The sequence below is a fragment of the Mesoplodon mirus genome (genome assembly GCF_964341445.2).
Source record: "Mesoplodon mirus genome assembly, chromosome: 19".
Lineage (NCBI taxonomy): Eukaryota > Metazoa > Chordata > Mammalia > Artiodactyla > Ziphiidae > Mesoplodon > Mesoplodon mirus.
The window spans coordinates 48057139-48073728 of NC_138995.1; the positions used below are offsets into that span (position 1 = coordinate 48057139).

Here is a 16590-nt window from a genome sequence, read left to right on the forward strand (position 1 = left end):
GGCTTCTCTAGGACAGCAACTTGGTGACGGGGCTCATGGTGAACCCCGAGGGCCACAGCAGGAAAGGGCTCTCAGAGGCAACAGCAAAGCCCCGAGAGGCCCCACAAGAGGCCTTGTGCCTCTGAACCAGCCAAGAGGGAGGAACGTGGGGACCCGCGGCCACGTCAAAGTCTAGTTCCCCACCCCGGGATCCATGCAGAGCAAGCGGGGCAGCATCCAGCCGAGGTAAATGGCGGGGGGCTGGCGTGGTGCGAGGAGTGGTCCCCCAAATCCTCTTCTCAGCTCTCGGGTGACGCGTCTGATGTGGAGTAAGAACCAGCGCGTCTAACGTACGGGGCCCTGATTTCCCGGCCCAGCTCCCAGGAGGTGCCTGGTTTTAGAAGGACAGAGGAGTTGACGGTGGCCCTGGCCGGCTACATGCTCCACCTGGCACGCGCCTCGAGGACAGTTTGGGGGCTGAAAACACAGAGCAGGCAACCACGTGACTGGAGAGCTGGGCCCGGCACATGCTCTGCTGGTGGCTCTCGCCTCCAGCCTCCGTCCTGGAAGCAGCTGCTGGAAGGTGGGCCTCAGGGGCACAGGTGCGCTGCTGGCTCTGGGAATGTCGCTGTGTTGCAGCTCTCTCCCGCCAAGAGCCACCTGTGCCGGGCTCCACACTCAACGTTTTGCCCTCATTATCCCAGTCCTCAGAGCTGGGTGCTGTCCTTCCCCCAACGATGGATGGAGAAACTGAGGCTCAGAGGGGTGGCCATTCAGCTAGGGAGGGGGAGGGCAGGGACTTGAACTGGGGACCTTCTGTGTTCATCATCACACATCTGGGACCAGAGGGAGAGGGATGGGAAGGGCTGGCTGCCCCTCGGCACCCACGCCTCACTTTCTCCAGCAGCATCTGACTGTCTTGGACCAGCTCCGGCCCCCAAACAGTCCCACTCCTAAATGTTAAACTATCTCTGGGGCATTTTCACCCGACATCAAGGAACTGAGACCCAGAGCGAATCACCCGATGGGCACCTGGAAAATAGTCATGGCTCTGGGAGACGCTCAGCTTCAGGAAAAATTCTGCACTATGCTTATATTTTGGTTTTGTACCTTATGATGAAGTGCTGTGAATTTTATGTTGGGATAACAGAGTGCTTTATTATTTACCAAACACAGTAGGCGCTTGGCAGATCAATTTCAATAAAACAATGGATTATAAATGCCGCTAGCAACCTGGCAGTAGCAGTAATCAACAAAACATGTTGTTCTAAATGCTGCATAATAAATTGACTATAATAAACTCATAATTATTCTACTGGCTACATTTCAAAGTGAGCACTAGAAAAATAAAATCGCCAGCTTGGGCTTGGCATTAACAACCATGGGATTCCCTGGATCGCTCCTGTCTCTAAAGCTGCAACCAAGAGACACAGGTGCCACACACTGCCCAGGAGGGTTGAGGCCACAGCATCTGGATGTGTGGAGGCGGCCTGCTGCATGGCACCCCTGGTCAGCCAGGCCCCACCGTGCCAAGGGCCCCCGGAGCCAGCCTCTCATGGGGGGAGGACTGTCTTAGGACACATAAAGAGAAGAGAGGAGAAGCAGTCCTTTCCTCTGGGCCGTGACAAACTCACAGAGAAGAAAGACTCAGAGCCATATGGCCCTGCTGCAGAACACCCAACAGGGACAGCTGGGGCCTGCTGGTGTGGCTGGGGTCTGCCTCTGCCTGGGGACTGGGTTCCCCCGTCCTGGCCCAGCCAGAAGGCGTCGCAGAGTCAAAAGCGTTAGGAAAGGTTCTAGGAAGCGCGAGTCCCTGAAGACACCAGGCGATCTTCCTTTGGGGCCACCAAAGGGCAGTCCCCCCCCCCACCAACTTTCCTTAGTCTCCAGCTGAGTCAAGCCGGAGGCAGCCGACCCCACCCCCCAATCCTCTGGCTCTGCACCTGGACTGTGTCTCAGTGACCTTGCCTACACGTTGTGGGGGGGGAGGGGAGGGGAGGGGGAGACACACACTTCATAGGATCAAGGTGAACAAATCTACATAAAGAGCTGTCCCTGGTGCCAGGCATAGGGGAGAACCCTGTCAAAGTGGCTGCACGCCCTTGGCCCCTATGCCAGGAAGGGCGTTAGACACTCTGGGGATGGGGGGGTTGTGGTGAGCGGCAGTGGCCTCTGTGTCCACATGGGGTGTCCCCCTCTGCGTGCTCCCATCCCTGTCCTGCTGGCCCAGGCCCACAAGTGTCCACCCAGCACTTGTGGTCCCAACGGGTCCCTGCTGCTGCCCAGTGCAGTGCCAAGTGTTGTGTGCTATCTCCACCGACAGCAAGTAAACTGAGGCTCAGAGTGGGAATTAAGAGGCTTTGTTTCCTCCTAGAAGGCTGAGCTGGGCTCCTGCCAACAGGGGCCCGGACCAGAACATCCATCCAGCTCCTGACCCTGGGTGAGTGAACACCGCAGCCAGTGGGTGCCTGGTGCACCCTGCAGCAGGGGCACCCTGGGCTTGGGCGGGTTTCTGAAAACACTGTGCAGTGACAGCTCAGAAGCGGGCATCTCTTGGCTCATGTCCCCTGGTGGCTGTGGGCCAGGGAACCCCGGGTGCAGCCTTACCCACTCCCTGTGCGAGGCTGGTTCCTGGCCAGTGTTGCGGGCAGGACCAGAATGCCAGCTCGGGGATGGAGCCTAGCAGGGCACGTGTACGACCCGAGAGGGGGCGGGGCACTGGCGGGAAGCAGCGCAATGGAGCCTGGCTCAGGTGCCTTAGCAACAGGAGGGAAAGGCACCAAAGGACCAGGTGGGACAGTGCGCACCCCTCCTGCCCTCATCTGCGGGTCGGTGACCACAGCAAGATGTCTGCAGGCCAAGACAGGTGGTCCCGTGGGGCTGGTGGCCTCTGGACGGCTCTCGGGAGCCCTTGGCAGCCTGGACTGGCCCTGCCTGACGTCTGGGTGGTGGAGAGAACAGGCGGGCAGTGCGAGTGCCCGTGAGCGGAGGACAGGGCCGGTCCAGGTCAGTGAGGCACCCACAGGCCCCTGCCAAGGCCAGAGAGGCTACCCAAGAGAGGGGCGCGTATGCCCAGTATGAGCCCTACACACTGGGGTCTGGGAGCAGGGTCTGCGACTCCGCCTGCTGGGCACAGTCCATCGGAGGGCTGGAGGCTGTGGGTCCTGCCCACGTCTGCTTAGTCACGGCTCCATGGGGAGCGGGGAGCACATCACACTGTGCTCAGCAAAGCCCTGCCGACAGCCTTGAGGGCCAAGCACCACCTCTGACCTCCTGAATCAATGGCCGCTCGTGCCAAGGAGTCTTGAGGCAGGAGCTGGCAGGTTCAGAGGGCGGGGGACTCCCTAGGGGTCTTCTCTGCTCCGAACTGAGATGCCAGAGAAGTAAGCGTGGTGGGTGCTGGGAGACGGCGCAGGCCCTCCTCTGAGGTGGCGCGTCACCCGCACAACACAGGGCCCCCGTTCCCCTCTCTCAGGGCCTCCCTGGTCCTGGAGAGGAGGCTACATGTAGGCCAAAGCCTTGGCAGAGAAGTCTGGACCCAGAGCAACGGGGGGACCTCACCGTGGTCAGCCTTCTCAGGGTGGGACCAAGAGGCCGTGGGCAGCCACCTTTGGGGTTGAGGCCCACCACAGCCCCGCTGTTCACGTGCAGAACCCGGGCAGCCCGGGGGCTGGCCTCACTCACCACATGTCTCCGTCCTGGATGGTCTTGTTGTTGGGGGCCCCGGCGTGTCCGTAGTGCAGCACGGCCGAGTTCTCACCACTGCAGAGTACCAGGGGGAGGTCAACAGCTCATCCTCACCCAGAAGGCCCCGGGCGCTAGCACCCCAACTCCCTGCCCCAAGGGCAGTACTGTCCACCTTGCAGCAGCGGCCCAGGGCCGCTGGACCAGGTCCACAGCCTGAGGTGGGGGTGAGGGGCAAGGCAGCCCTGGCATATTGCAGTCACACAGCTCTCGGCCAACCCCTGGGCTCCTGGCGGTGGCGCTGGCAGCGCTCCCTTGGCTGAGGCTGTTCGGGTAGGTGGCCTTGGCGCTGGGGATGTGGGTCTGATGTGGGAGCGAGGGCCTGCGGGCCCGGGGGAGGGACTCCAAAGAAGCCCGTATTTCCCGGTGACTAGCAGAGAGGGGAGGCCCAGTGGGAAGGGCCGGGCTGTGTCAGGGGGCTGCCATGGAGGTCTGCCAGGCCAGGGCCACAGACGGTGAGCCAGTGGCTGCTAGCCCCTCTGCTTGAGAACACTTCCCTAATGAGAGATGCCTTTAAGAAAAAAAAGACTTTTAAGTCTGTCGGAAGAAAAAACAAAAAACCCACTGGGTGTAATATTTATGGCCCTGTTTGGGAGTCTTAGGAATCATAAAAGTAGAAGTAATGATTTTTCTCTCTATCTACCAGAGAAGAACACTTCCAAGGACTGAGATGTTCACATGTATTATTCATGTGCCGAGGACGTGCACATCAGCAGAGCTGCCGGCTCCATCCTGGCTGGACAGAGGCCAGACCCTCTGACCCAAGGGGACAGCACAAGGAGACTAGATGCGGTGAGCCTGGGGGACGGGGGGGCCGCCCACACCCAGGACGTGCCCCTCAAAGCCACACAGCAGTGCACACTCACGGCCATGAGCTGCCCCTATACTCGTGGTCATTTCTACCCTGTGCCTCTAAAGCACACCCAGCCAAGCGCGGGTGACACACAGGATGGACACAGAGCCCCCGCCCCCAGCCACAACGTGCCACACACAAACACGCCTACAGTGGCACCCTGCACGACAGAGCCCCAGACCCACCCACGGCTGTGCTGTTCCCCACACGGCCACACACACGCAAAACCACAGCCTCCGGCACTGATACAGCTCCTTCTGCACCGCCTGCACACAGAAGCTGGCATAGCCTGAGGTCACGGCCCGGTCCCCGCATGCTGGGAGCGTGCCTGTGTGGAGGGGGGGAGGAAGGCCAGCCCCAGGAGGAGCAGCCAGCCGGAGACGGGGAGGGAGGGCACGGCAGCGGGCAGGCCGGCTCCCCTCCTCAGCCGGCACTGCCCAGGATGGGCAGAAGCAACCTCTGCTCCCAGAACCTTAGGAGGGGAGAGCGACTTCTAAGGCTTAGGTGGGCACTGCCTCGGGCATGGGAGCAACAGGTGCGTTTAAGCTGGGAGGACGGTGGGGTCCCCTCACTTTCCCTAACCTCCTCCCGTGAGCATTCCCACGTGGCCCAGGTGGCGCGCTTACCTGCCGCAGATGCAGGTGTAGGAGCTGTGGCGCATGCCGCCCCGGGAGAAGCAGTAGTGCTCGAAGAGGCTGCGGGGGAAGGAAGACACGTCAGAGTAGAGTCACTGGAGCACGCACGCCCCCCGCCCCCGTGCAAATCTTCAGCCCAGGCCCTGCTCAGCTGCGCCTGCAGGAAGGCCTGAACTCCCCAGTGTGGATCTGTGGCTGGTAGCCTGTAGTCCACAGGCCGCCGAAGCACAGAGGTCAGCGCGGAGAGGGGACAAGGCTGGAAGAGCTCGCCACTTCCAGTGCCACGGCGCTGCCCAGCCTTTGAGGCCCATCAGGAAGACAGCCCTGGTCCCGCAGGGAGATGGGCTGGGGCAGGGGCCACCTGCCTCTGCAGGGCTGGAGGGGGCGTCTCCCTGTGACTCCCTTCTCCAGTGGCCACATCCTCCCACACGAGGAGGGGCTGGATGCACAGCCAGGGAGGGACGAGAGCTCTCCCAGCCCCAGTGTTGGACTCACCCAGGTCCTGAGCCTGAGCCCAGGGAGGGGCGCAGGGAAAGGAGAGCGGGGGCCACTGGGCTCTGGCCTAGAGGATGGGGTTGAGGGGCAGGTCCATGTGCAGATGGAGCAAGGCAGGGCAGGCTCCAGGGAGGGGGAGAAAGGCAGGGTCTGGGGGCAGGCCCAGCTTTTCCCTACTTGTGCCAAGTAGCAAACCGGTTGGCCCCCTGGACGAGCTCCCACCTGGAGCAGGGGAGGCCAGGAGAAGGTCTAGGGGGAACGACGAGACCTCAGAGCAGGTCGCCGGTAGCCCACCCTTAGGCTGAGCCCAGACAGAGCCAGAGCCAGGGGAGGCCTCCAGGAGCTCGGAGGTCAGCAGAGCCTGGCAAGCCCCGGGGTGTGACGGAGGTCAGAGGATGAGCCACTGCCACATCAACACCATATGAGCAGTGCTGAACTCTCGGGAGACCACACTGCCAACAGCTCTGGAGATACCAGGACCCTGCCCCTCCCCCCACTGTACACTGCAGGACCTGGGGGGTGTGGGAGATCATCTGGGCGTGGGACTCGGCGCTCCAAGGCCCCAGCCTCTGCAGAACCCAGCCGGGGTGGGGGGCAGGCAACGGTGGGGGGCTGCCCTCACCCCCTCCCTGAGGCCTGGGCAAGAGCTCGGGCCCAGCCTTCTGGATGGCCTTGGTTGAGAAGCAGGTCCAGGTGGACCCCACCCTACCCACTGACCGCCAGGGCAGGGAAGACCGACCACAGGGCTGTGCTCAGAACACCAAGGCTGCCCGTGGGCACACTAAGTGACAATCCTGCCCTGCATGTTCTAGGCCTGTTTTAGAGCACGTCTGAACGGAGGAGTCTAATCCTCCAGGCACTGTAAACACAAATTATGCATAATTGTTATGATTCGGTATTAAGGAGCTGTTACACAGGAACAGTTCTGCTGTATTCAGTCAGCTTGCAGACCTGCTTTACAAATCCCACAGAGTAATTGGGCATCTGCAAGTGAAATAGTTCCTCAGCCCAAAGAATTTCAGGAACTGCCCAGGGAGGTGAGGAAAGCCACGCACGGCATCAGCTGCCCCCGTATTCATGGCGGGAGTGCTCAGGCGGCTGCCCCCGACTCCAGCCTCCGTCTCTCCGAGGCCACAGGACGGCCAGGCCAAGTCAGGGCCCTGAGGCAGCTCCACACCGCCCACCCAGACAATGGGGCCTCAGACACTGGGACTCCACACAGCAGCCCACGGTGAGTGGGGGATGCCGACAGGCCATGGAGCCACAGGGCTCCCTGAGCCTTGGGGGACGATGCCCTACCCAGACAGAAGCAGGGCTCTGGGGGCAGCAGCCACTCTCCAGGTGATAGGGACAGCAGGGGACAGGCAGAGGGGTGGTGAATGTGCAAATCAGGAGGTTCAGCCTGGGGAAACGGGGTGGCATCGGTTCCCCCACCTGCAGCCAGTCTCAGAAGCAGGTGTTTCCCTAACCCGTAATCTACTCAGTAGAAACAGCCTTCATCGCATGCCTTGGCTTCTAAGTAAAAAGCCTTTGAAAGGCATGGCTCACAGAAGCACCAGACTAAGGAACGGCCGACCCAGTTTTCAACAGCAAACTGCAGCCTGGATTGCCTCTGTCAGCCACACGATCCCACACCCACAAGGAAGAGCTGGAAAGAGGAGGGGAAACGCCACATGCTGGAAATTCACGCTCCCTTAAAAGGGTTTAATTAAGTCCTTCAAGCTGGACTTGAGCATCTGATTTTGTTTCAAATGAACCTGTCTGACATGATACAAGAACAAACAGATGCTCTAGTGGCATAACACGTGGACTCGACAGGCTGCATTTTTTGCTCACACACCTCAAGGGCCCCTCTCCCTGGGACCTCAGCCTTGGGCCGTGGACATGCAAAGGCGCCCAAGTTCTGGGGCAAGTGTAGTGGCCCAGGACCCTGAGTCCGACATATTTCTGATTCTCAAGGCATGGGGAGTAAGGATGCTCCAAACTGGGGCCACAGGCTCGACGTGAGGCTCCCGTACAGCCCGGTCAGAGCTCGGCAAGAACAGGCCTGGAGGAGAGACCGTAGAAGCAGAGGCACCCCATTCCCACTGGATGGCTCACAGACCAGGCAGCAACGGGAGGATACTTCATAAAGACCCACTAGACCTTTACAGAGAATATGGCAAACTGTGAACTAGGTGAGGGTCCAGCTGACGCATAACCTGAGGGGCTGACCACTGATGACACACGTCTATGGCCGAATTCGGCTGTGAGCTACCAATCAGCCCCTTGGGAGCCACAATAAGATGAAGGTAGAGTATGCAGCCAAAAGACTTCCTACCCCCAACACTCAGAGGTGCTGATTAAAAATCATAAGCAGAGCCACATCCACAGGACAAAAGGAAAGTGAGGCCAGCAGAGAAGAGGAAGCTGCTGGTCTTGCTAACCTGGAGGCCTTGGCATTCGTTGCCATGTGGGGACAGTGAGAAGGCCCCGGACAAACCAGAGGCAGGGGGCCAGAACTGAGAGCCCTCCCCAACATAAAGCTGGGGGCTGGGCAGGGATGCACAGCCTTGGAGAAAATGCACCAGCACCACAGGAGGCCATCAGGAAGCTTCCCGGGCTCTGGGAAAAAAATAATGAACGTTCCCTCAGAATTCGCAGCATAGGTCTGTCCTCCACGGGGTTCAGGTTCAAGTGTGAACGACCTGTATGGTTTGGAAACCCTGAAGCCAGGAAACTAACAAAAAATTTGGTCCCTGACTTTTGATACCTGGAGCCAAACTGACAAAGCCAAACTGAGCGGCCACACTCTCAACCCAGGCAGGAGAGCCACGATCTGCCACAATCTCTGCATGTGCACACACACATATGGACACACATGCATATACGTCTACACACACATGCACATACGTCTACACACACATGCAAGTACATATACACATATATATACACACACCCCACACACTGAAGATGAACTCACAGTCTGAAAATAGTCCACAAGAGCTGTCAGACACAGCAAACAGCAGGTTAGACCCTCCCAGGACTTCCGATAAAAGAACCATCAGGGGCTTCCCTGGTGGCGCAGTGGTTGGGAATCCGCCTGCTGATGCAGGGGACACGGGTTCGTGCCCCGGTCCGGGAGGATCCCACATGCCACGGAGCGGCTGGGCCCGTGAGCCGTGGCCACTGAGCCTGCGCGTCCGGAGCCTGTGCTCTGCAACGGGAGAGGCCACAGCAGTGAGAGGCCCGCGTACCACAAAAAAAAAAAAAAAAAAAAAAAAAAAGAACCATCAGATAGAGACCATAAACACACCTTAGATAATTAACACCTAGAAGTACAGTCTGAAAACACAGCAGGCAAGTTTTACAGAGTCACAACGGCACCGCTAGAAATGACTGGTCCACCCACGAGAGGGCAGCAGACAGAAAGACAGGCAGAAGCGCCGCCTGCCGTTTCAGACAATCGGCCTCTCACGTGCAGCGCGAGGGTCAGGTGGGCCTCACCACCCCAGCTTCCTCCTGCTCACCTGGACGGAGGGCACTCCGACCAGGCACATGGCCCACAGCCTCCCGGAGCAGCAGGAGGGGCTTCCTGGCGAGCAGAGGGAAGGGCGGGGTCTGCCCAAAGCCCCGCCACCCGCCTTGCGGTGGTCCCTGAAGCTCCCCGACATGGCCATCCCTCGAACGCTCTTGCCTATAAATTTTTCCCAAGCAAGACACAGGTAGAAAATGCTTTGTATCCAGGCAAAAATGAGAACCTTTAAGTAACCTGGGAGAGTCTGTGCTGTGAATAATGACATCAATGGGGCTCCTGTAGTGACAGTGTGGCAGGCCCATCCGTCAGTGCCTGGAGAGGGGTTAACAGGGCAGGGACAGCAGATTCCAAGGCCCAGATCTCCGGGGACAGTACTGCTGGGACTCCCCAGGTGCCTGCAAGTCCAGCCCATGGAGCCTTCCTGGCCGCACGGTTTAGCTTCTGCCCTCTGAGGTGTATCATCTGATGAGGAGACAGCCATAGCCCCGCAAAAAATGCGTTAGCTGCCCAAGGTTATGGCAGAAGGGCTGCCCCAGGCAGCAAGGGTCGCCAAACCCTCAGTGCGAGCATGAGCGCCAGCAGACGGGGCCAGCCAGGGAGCTCAGCAGGGGCTGTGGGTGGCACCAGCCACCTCGTCCCCTCCCAGGTTGGGCCTCGATGCATGTCAGGTTCCCAGGAGGCCGAGCCAGGAACAGGAGCGTGCAAGAGAAGATGGGCACGGTGGTGGAGGCCACCTGGACGAGCAGAGGGTCTCGGAGGGCAGGCTGTTAGGACACAGGGTCACGAAGGTGGGCAGGGCCAGAGCGTGAGGGCCTTCTTGCGGGAGGGGGGTTCCGGGACTCGGTGGTAGACCGGGGGGCTGCCCTGTCCCCCTCCTTCCCCAGGCCCCCCGGTGAAGAAGGATGCAGAGCGCTCCAGCGAGCCACCACGGAGAGGCTCCGAACATGCTTTAAAAGAGCAAGTAGCCTTCATACGGAACGACATCAAGAAGGGACGGATTTCAAGCCTTGGATAAACCCAGAAATGCATTATTAATAAAACCAGTGCTCACAGAACAGCTTCGTGGCGCAGCCTGCACCGATGCAGCACCACCAGGGACAAAGGACCACCTGCAACCCTGGCCGGATGGGGGATGCTGCCGCCTTCTCACCCAGGACCTCCCACAGGCGTGGCCAGCGAGAAAGACCCAACAGCTACCTGCAGCGTTTGGCGTTTAGGACAATCCTTCAGGGGAGGAGAGGGTTTCCTACTTTGCTGATGAGGAAACTGCAGGTCAGTGTGGTGACGTGCTGTGGTCGGGAAAGCCCTCAAAAGAGTCCCTTTGAGCCTGGGGTCCATGTAGGGTTTCTGACCCCGATGGCTCTAGACCTCACATCTGTCAGCGGTGGGGGCACTTGGCGGGGCAAGGCTCTCTGTTCCCCAAACACCAGTGGTGGATGATGCTGTGCTATGCCTTCCAGGGCCCTGGACTCTCGTCTATGCATTGGGCCCAGACTGAGCGGGAAAGGGTCTGCCAGGACAAATGGCCCACCGATTCCAGGGACGGTGCACCAGGCCAGCCTGTGGAAAGCAGGAGCTGGTGCTCCAGGAGAGGCCGCGGGGGTGCAGAGATCCTGGAAGGGGAAAGCTCGCCTGCCACAGGCAAGGGCAGCGTAAAGACGGCGGTGGTCAGGGCATGAGGAGAGGCAGTGCCAGTGAGAAGCCACTCTCTCTCTCCGCCAGAGCAGCCTTATCAAGGTATGAGATAATTAGCATTTTAATTGGATACTTGGGAATTCTGAATTGCCTATCTTGTATGAGACATAACTGAGGACATAACATGACATTCAATTAACAAATATTCCCCTTTATTCTTGACGTGCTCCATTAGGTGGAGTTCCTCGGTATCAATTCTGGGATAAAGCACTACATCCTTTCAGCTGGCAAAGCCCTGGATACATCAGACTGCTAATAAACGGTGTGTGTGTGTGTGTGTGTGTGTGTGTGTGTGTGTGTGTGTGTGTGTGTGTGTGTGTGTGTGTGTGTGTGTGTGTGTGTGTGTGTGTGTGTGTGTGTGTGTGTGTGTGTGTCTGTGTGTGTCAGAGATTTTAGAAATTTTCTACACAAAGGGAAAAAAATTAAAATCATCCATAATCTTATCTCCCAGAAACAATCTCTATCAAATATTTTGTTGAACATCCTTCCAGACAATATTTTTAGTGCATAAACACAGATTTTTAAAATAATACTTAACTAAACTTTTAAAAAGTCACCTCTTGACTGAAGTCTGACATACATACAGAAAAGGACCAGAATCATAAGGGCTCGGCACAATGGCCTGTCACAAAGTGAGCATCTCTGTGCCCAGAGGCCCCTGCCTGTCAGTCCTCCTGCCCACGGGGAGCCTGACTTCCAAGACCACAGGTTAGATTTGCCTGTTTTTGAACTTGATGTACATAGAATAAAAAACCAAGACCTCTTTGAGTCTGGCTTCTTCCACGGCTCCACATCACGCCGGTGAACCACCCCCCATGGTGGGTCACTGTCATTTGTTCCTTCTCAGCGCTGGCAGTGTTCCGCCGGGTGAGTGTGTCCCAGTCTTCTGTTGGTGAGCGTACCTGCTGCTTCCAGATTGTAGCTGTCATGAATAGTGCTGCCGAGGACCTTGTGCGGTCTTCAAGGGCACGTGCACACACATCCCCCACCAAGCACACAGCCAGGATGTGTTGCTGGATTCTGTGTAGGTTCAGCTTTAGCAGATAAAGCCCATCTTTCCAGGTAACTGGATCTATGTATTCACTGGCCTCTTCCAATTCATACCTGTGCACGGGGCCCAACTGAGCTGAAGGGAGTCTGCAAGGACCAATGGCCCCACCCAGCCCGGGATGAGGGCCGGAATGTGCCAGGGAAGAGTCCTTCTAAAGCAAGAACGTTGTTCCCTGTCAACAGATACGTGTTTCCACTATGCCCAGAATCTGACACTTCTCCCCACCGCCTGCCCCTGGTGCAGGCCACCCTCTTCTCTTAAAGATGGTGACAGTGCCTGGTCGATGGTGACAGTGGTGGAGCTGGCTCCCCTGCCTCAGCCCTCATCCCCTACAGAGTGTGCTCCTTTAAAAATGTACGTAGGCCCCCAGGACTCCTGTGCTCAAACCCTGCCTTCCCATGAGCAGACTGCCTCCCTCTCGTTCCCCCATCTTCTCTCACTTCCCAGTCTGCCTCCTTGCTACTCATGGGACCACCAGCCAAGCTCCCACCTCAGGGCCACCAGATGAGCCCTGTTCTCTCTGCCTGGAACGTCTGTCCCACAGGTCCACAGCTTGTTCTCTCTCCTTAGGGCTTCTCCTTCATGTTTCCTACTCAAGGACAACTGTCCTGAGCCCCCTGGGTAAAGAATACCCCCCCCATCCATCCATCCATCCTCTCTCACCTCCCATTAGGCTGGGTTTTGTCTATTCTGTTCACCGCAGAATCCCCAGAGCCTGGAATAGTGCCTGGCACACAGGAAGCTTTCATTACATCTGTTGAGTGACGGAATAAGTGAATGGTTACATGAGCAGGACCGCAGCCTATAATTTACCTAACCGATTTCACGCTGTTAGATATCTAGGTTGCTTCCACCTCCGTGTTACGATGGACACCCGTGGCCATATGCCTTTTCACTATCTTCGGGCTAAATTCCTAGAAGGAGAATTCCTGAGCATCTGCAGTTTTGAGTCTCAGGGCACGTTCTGCCAAAAGGACCCCAGAAAGCTCATGAGGATTTTCAGGGTCCTGAGACCTGTACCATGGGGCCTGTTTGCCACTGGACTGTGAATCTGGTAGGCAAAACAAAAAGGATTTCGTTGTCTCATTAACTGGCAAGTTTGGACATGTGTATGTGTTTATTTCCTCATATTTCTTTCTTTCTGAATGGCCTGCTTCTATTTTAGAAAACGGAATGTTCATCTTTTTCTTACAGATCTTTAAGGGATTTATCTATGAAGTAGCTAGTGGTTTTGACCATCACCTACGTGGCAAGCGGCTGGCCTGTTCTGACCCTCTCCAGCTCCTTCTTTGTCTGGAAAAAAGAACGGGATGCCTGGGGCAGGAGCTGCAGACACAGGCAGGGCAGTACCGGTGCCCAGGATGGTGACTACACACAGGAGAATGAAACCTGGATCTCACAGCACATGGCTCAAGTGGGAAATCCTAGATCTGTAGATCCAGACCTCTTTGAGGCTGGCACTCTCCAGCAAGTGAGAGGCCCCAGCTTTGGAAGGGCCTGGAAGAAGCATGTAAACACAGGCACAATTTGCCAACTGTTCTCTGCCTTCCTCAGAGACCAGCATCTGCTCTCATCTGACTCAATCGAACTAGTCCTTGCCGATGTCAACAAGAACACCTTTCTGGGCCCCAAACCCAAAACTCCCCCTTTAAAAATGCACCAGGTCGCCCTAGGAATCAGCCAGGGAGGATCAAACTGCAGGACCAGGAAGCAGTGGAGGGAGATAATCCTCATTCACCACGATCTAGAGCCTACTTTCCCTCCAAGGGATGCCAGCACCCCCCCCTCCCCTCCCCGGGAAGGTGCAGGGCCGGGAAGCCCATACACAGGGAGTCTTCCTGGGGAGTGGAGGGAAGGGATTTTCTTTGAGCTAGTGTTTCCCAAAGCATGACATGCGTCCATGAGACGCATTACGGGATGGGGTACACTGATAAACACGTGTGAGTCACCTTCCTGCAAATTATACTGGGTTTCACCCATGACAGGAACACAAAGCTTTCTTTGAAAAGATATCTCAAGAAAAAAGTAAATAAACTATTAGGCACATAATACAAGGATTTGGCAGAAGTTCTCTGAAGAAAAGCCTGTTTTTAGCTCTGGGTGGGAGGACAGTCCAGAAGCTCCCCGTCCCCAAACGTCCTCCAAATCTGCCGGTCTTTGGAAAACAGCTGCTGTGAGGACTCCAAGAGAACCTAGACTCTTTCCAGTGCCCCCACCTGCTCCTGTCCCCAGCTCAGCAGCCTTGGACACCAGGCTAGTGTGGACCCTGGGGACAAAGGCCAAATGGGCCCTCTGTCCTTAGCACTGGGGATGCTGAGGGGTCTCAGGGAACAAAGCCACCTCCAGCAAACGTAGTTGCCGAGGGCCTCGGACAAGCAGATGCCAAGCTCTTAACCACGATGCTCTGTTCCCCTACCAAGTGCAGGCGAGTGAGGAATTCCCTTCAGCCCAGAATCCTGGCTGGAGTCTCGCTTGGCAATGTTTCTACCTTCCTTTATTTAATAGCTCCTCAAAAGGCCGGGGCATTGACAGGGCCTGGTCAGGGCAATGACTGTCTGTCTGGGGCCCACTCGGGACCACGGTTGTATAGCACCTTGGGTGCCGGGCAGCTGCCCGACTCCACCCTGGGGTATCCTTGGGGGTACCACCTGCTACAACTCTCCCCACTCCATGAGTTCCCCTCCCATCCCCAGTGGAAGAAACAAAACCTGGAATCTTCCACCAAACAGGTGCTTCCTAAATGCTAATCCTGCAGGAGACAAGGGCCCCGGATTCCACCCAGTGCAGGTAGGACAGGATGACTAACCCTTATTCCTGAATTTCTCTGGGCTTTGATTTCTGAATCCCTCTAGGGTATTGTGTCTTGTTTCTACAGAGCCCAGTGCTACTTTATTTCCAAACATCGAATTCCTTTCTCAGCCTTATAATCTTAAAATATTTCACAAAAGTGTCATATCAGATAGCACTTTCTTTGGAAAGTTCTATCACTGCCTTTCTAACGTGGCAGTCCCAAGCACTGGTTCTCTCTCCCCGGGCCGGCTCCGGCTCTGGGCAGTCCCCTGTGGCCCTCACCTTCCGAGGGGCTGAGCCGCAGCTGGGCCCTGGCTTATTCTGGTTCTTCTTCTGGTCTCGTGTCCACATCCTCCCTCCCAGCTGCCCTTGGCTCAAGGCTCTGAGGGGAGACAAGGAGCAGAAGGTGGGGCCCAAGCCAGGCCCACCTGCACACAAACCCCTCTAGTGTTAAACACAGGGCACCGAAGACAGGGAAATGCTCATCCGGGCGGTAAGTGTGCAGCAGCAGGCTGGGGTCACCCCTAGGCTGGAGGGACCCAGGGAGCTGCGTCCCTGCAGCCCAGGATTGCAGGCCACCTGCAGGAAGCGAGAACCATGGGTGCTCCACCAGGCAACCGCTACCCCAGGTTCCTGCGACATGATGTGTCGTCTTCGAGAAGGCTCTCCCAAGCCCCCAGGAGCCACAAAGCCCAGGTCGAAGTCAAAACAGCAGTGGATGGAGGCCCAGACACTGTCCGACAGGGCCCGGGGACCCTTGGTGGAAACGGCCCTTCCCACCCTGCGTGTGGCTGTGCTTTTTGGCAGCATATCGGCTGTTTGGTGTGAGCTGCCGAAGACCCCTCTTCTAATGAGCTTTCCCATCCTCATTCACGACTCCAACGTTATTTTAGTCACAATTGGCTGAAGAAACAACAGAGGACTCTACTTATCACTGTGAAAGTCGTCATCCACTAAAGACGATAAATGGGGGGTGCACTCATGCTGCCCCTGGAGAAAGATCAGCCCTGAAAAGAGGAGGTGCTGCCGGTGTGGACACTCTGCAAGCACGGGGCGGGGGGCATAGAGCGAGGCTTGGCCTGGCCAGGGGCGTCTCCAGCGCAGCGGGGGCCGCGGCGGTGCTCCCGTGGGAACTCATCAATGGGGCCTCAGCCAAGGCCCAGCGAAGACACGGTCGGAGAATGATGCCACCTTCCATTGCCACAGCGCTCACCACTGTCCCCAAGCTGCTGCAGGATGTCCACTCTGGGTCCAAGGGGATGGGAGAGGTGATTTAAGAATTCACGCCCATGCTCTGAACCTTTCTCCAACTGACACCCCAGAGTTGCAGGGTAGGCTCCTAAAAGTACAACTCTAACCCCCATGAATTAAATATTTTGGTAACTTAAACCTACGTATCAACAGCTAATTAACAAGGGCTAAGTCCTCTGGTGACAGGGTGATTAAACTGTTTTTGAAATAATCCATTTTTAATTAAAATGCTACCCTCTTTTGGTTTCTGGATAGATTCAGAACAAAGCCTTAACAGATGTCTTGTTTTAAAATGCACATTATATAAAGCCAATAATTAGAAGAATTCATGCTTTTAATTATATTTTAATAATTCTTTGCCTGTTGATGCGAAGTTAAGTGATCTTTCTTCATGGTACTAATGCTGCTAACCAAAGCCAGCAGACAAGTAGCAGGAATTCTTCTGGGTGTGAAATCCCATTTCAGGGAGCAAAGGTACTTGCAGGGACTCTTTGTCCTCGTCCTGGCAGACAGCAATCTCATTACAGTGAACTGCCTGGTCTGGAAGCGCTCGACCGGCTCCCGGCCTGTAAGAGCCACA

The 16590-nt window shown here is 56.8% G+C and overlaps 1 protein-coding gene across 1 annotated transcript in view; it reads right to left on the reverse strand.

Moving 5' to 3' along the window:
• The window catches only part of PEPD (peptidase D), a 117381-nt gene that overhangs the window by 19252 nt on the left and 81539 nt on the right, over positions 1 to 16590 (reverse strand). The window contains exons 10-11 of the mRNA XM_082605987.1: positions 5203 to 5271; positions 3664 to 3741 (exon numbers count right to left, since the gene is read on the reverse strand). Of these exons, the coding sequence (XP_082462113.1) occupies positions 3664 to 3741; positions 5203 to 5271 (147 nt within the window). The remainder of the gene's footprint in view (positions 1 to 3663; positions 3742 to 5202; positions 5272 to 16590) is intronic.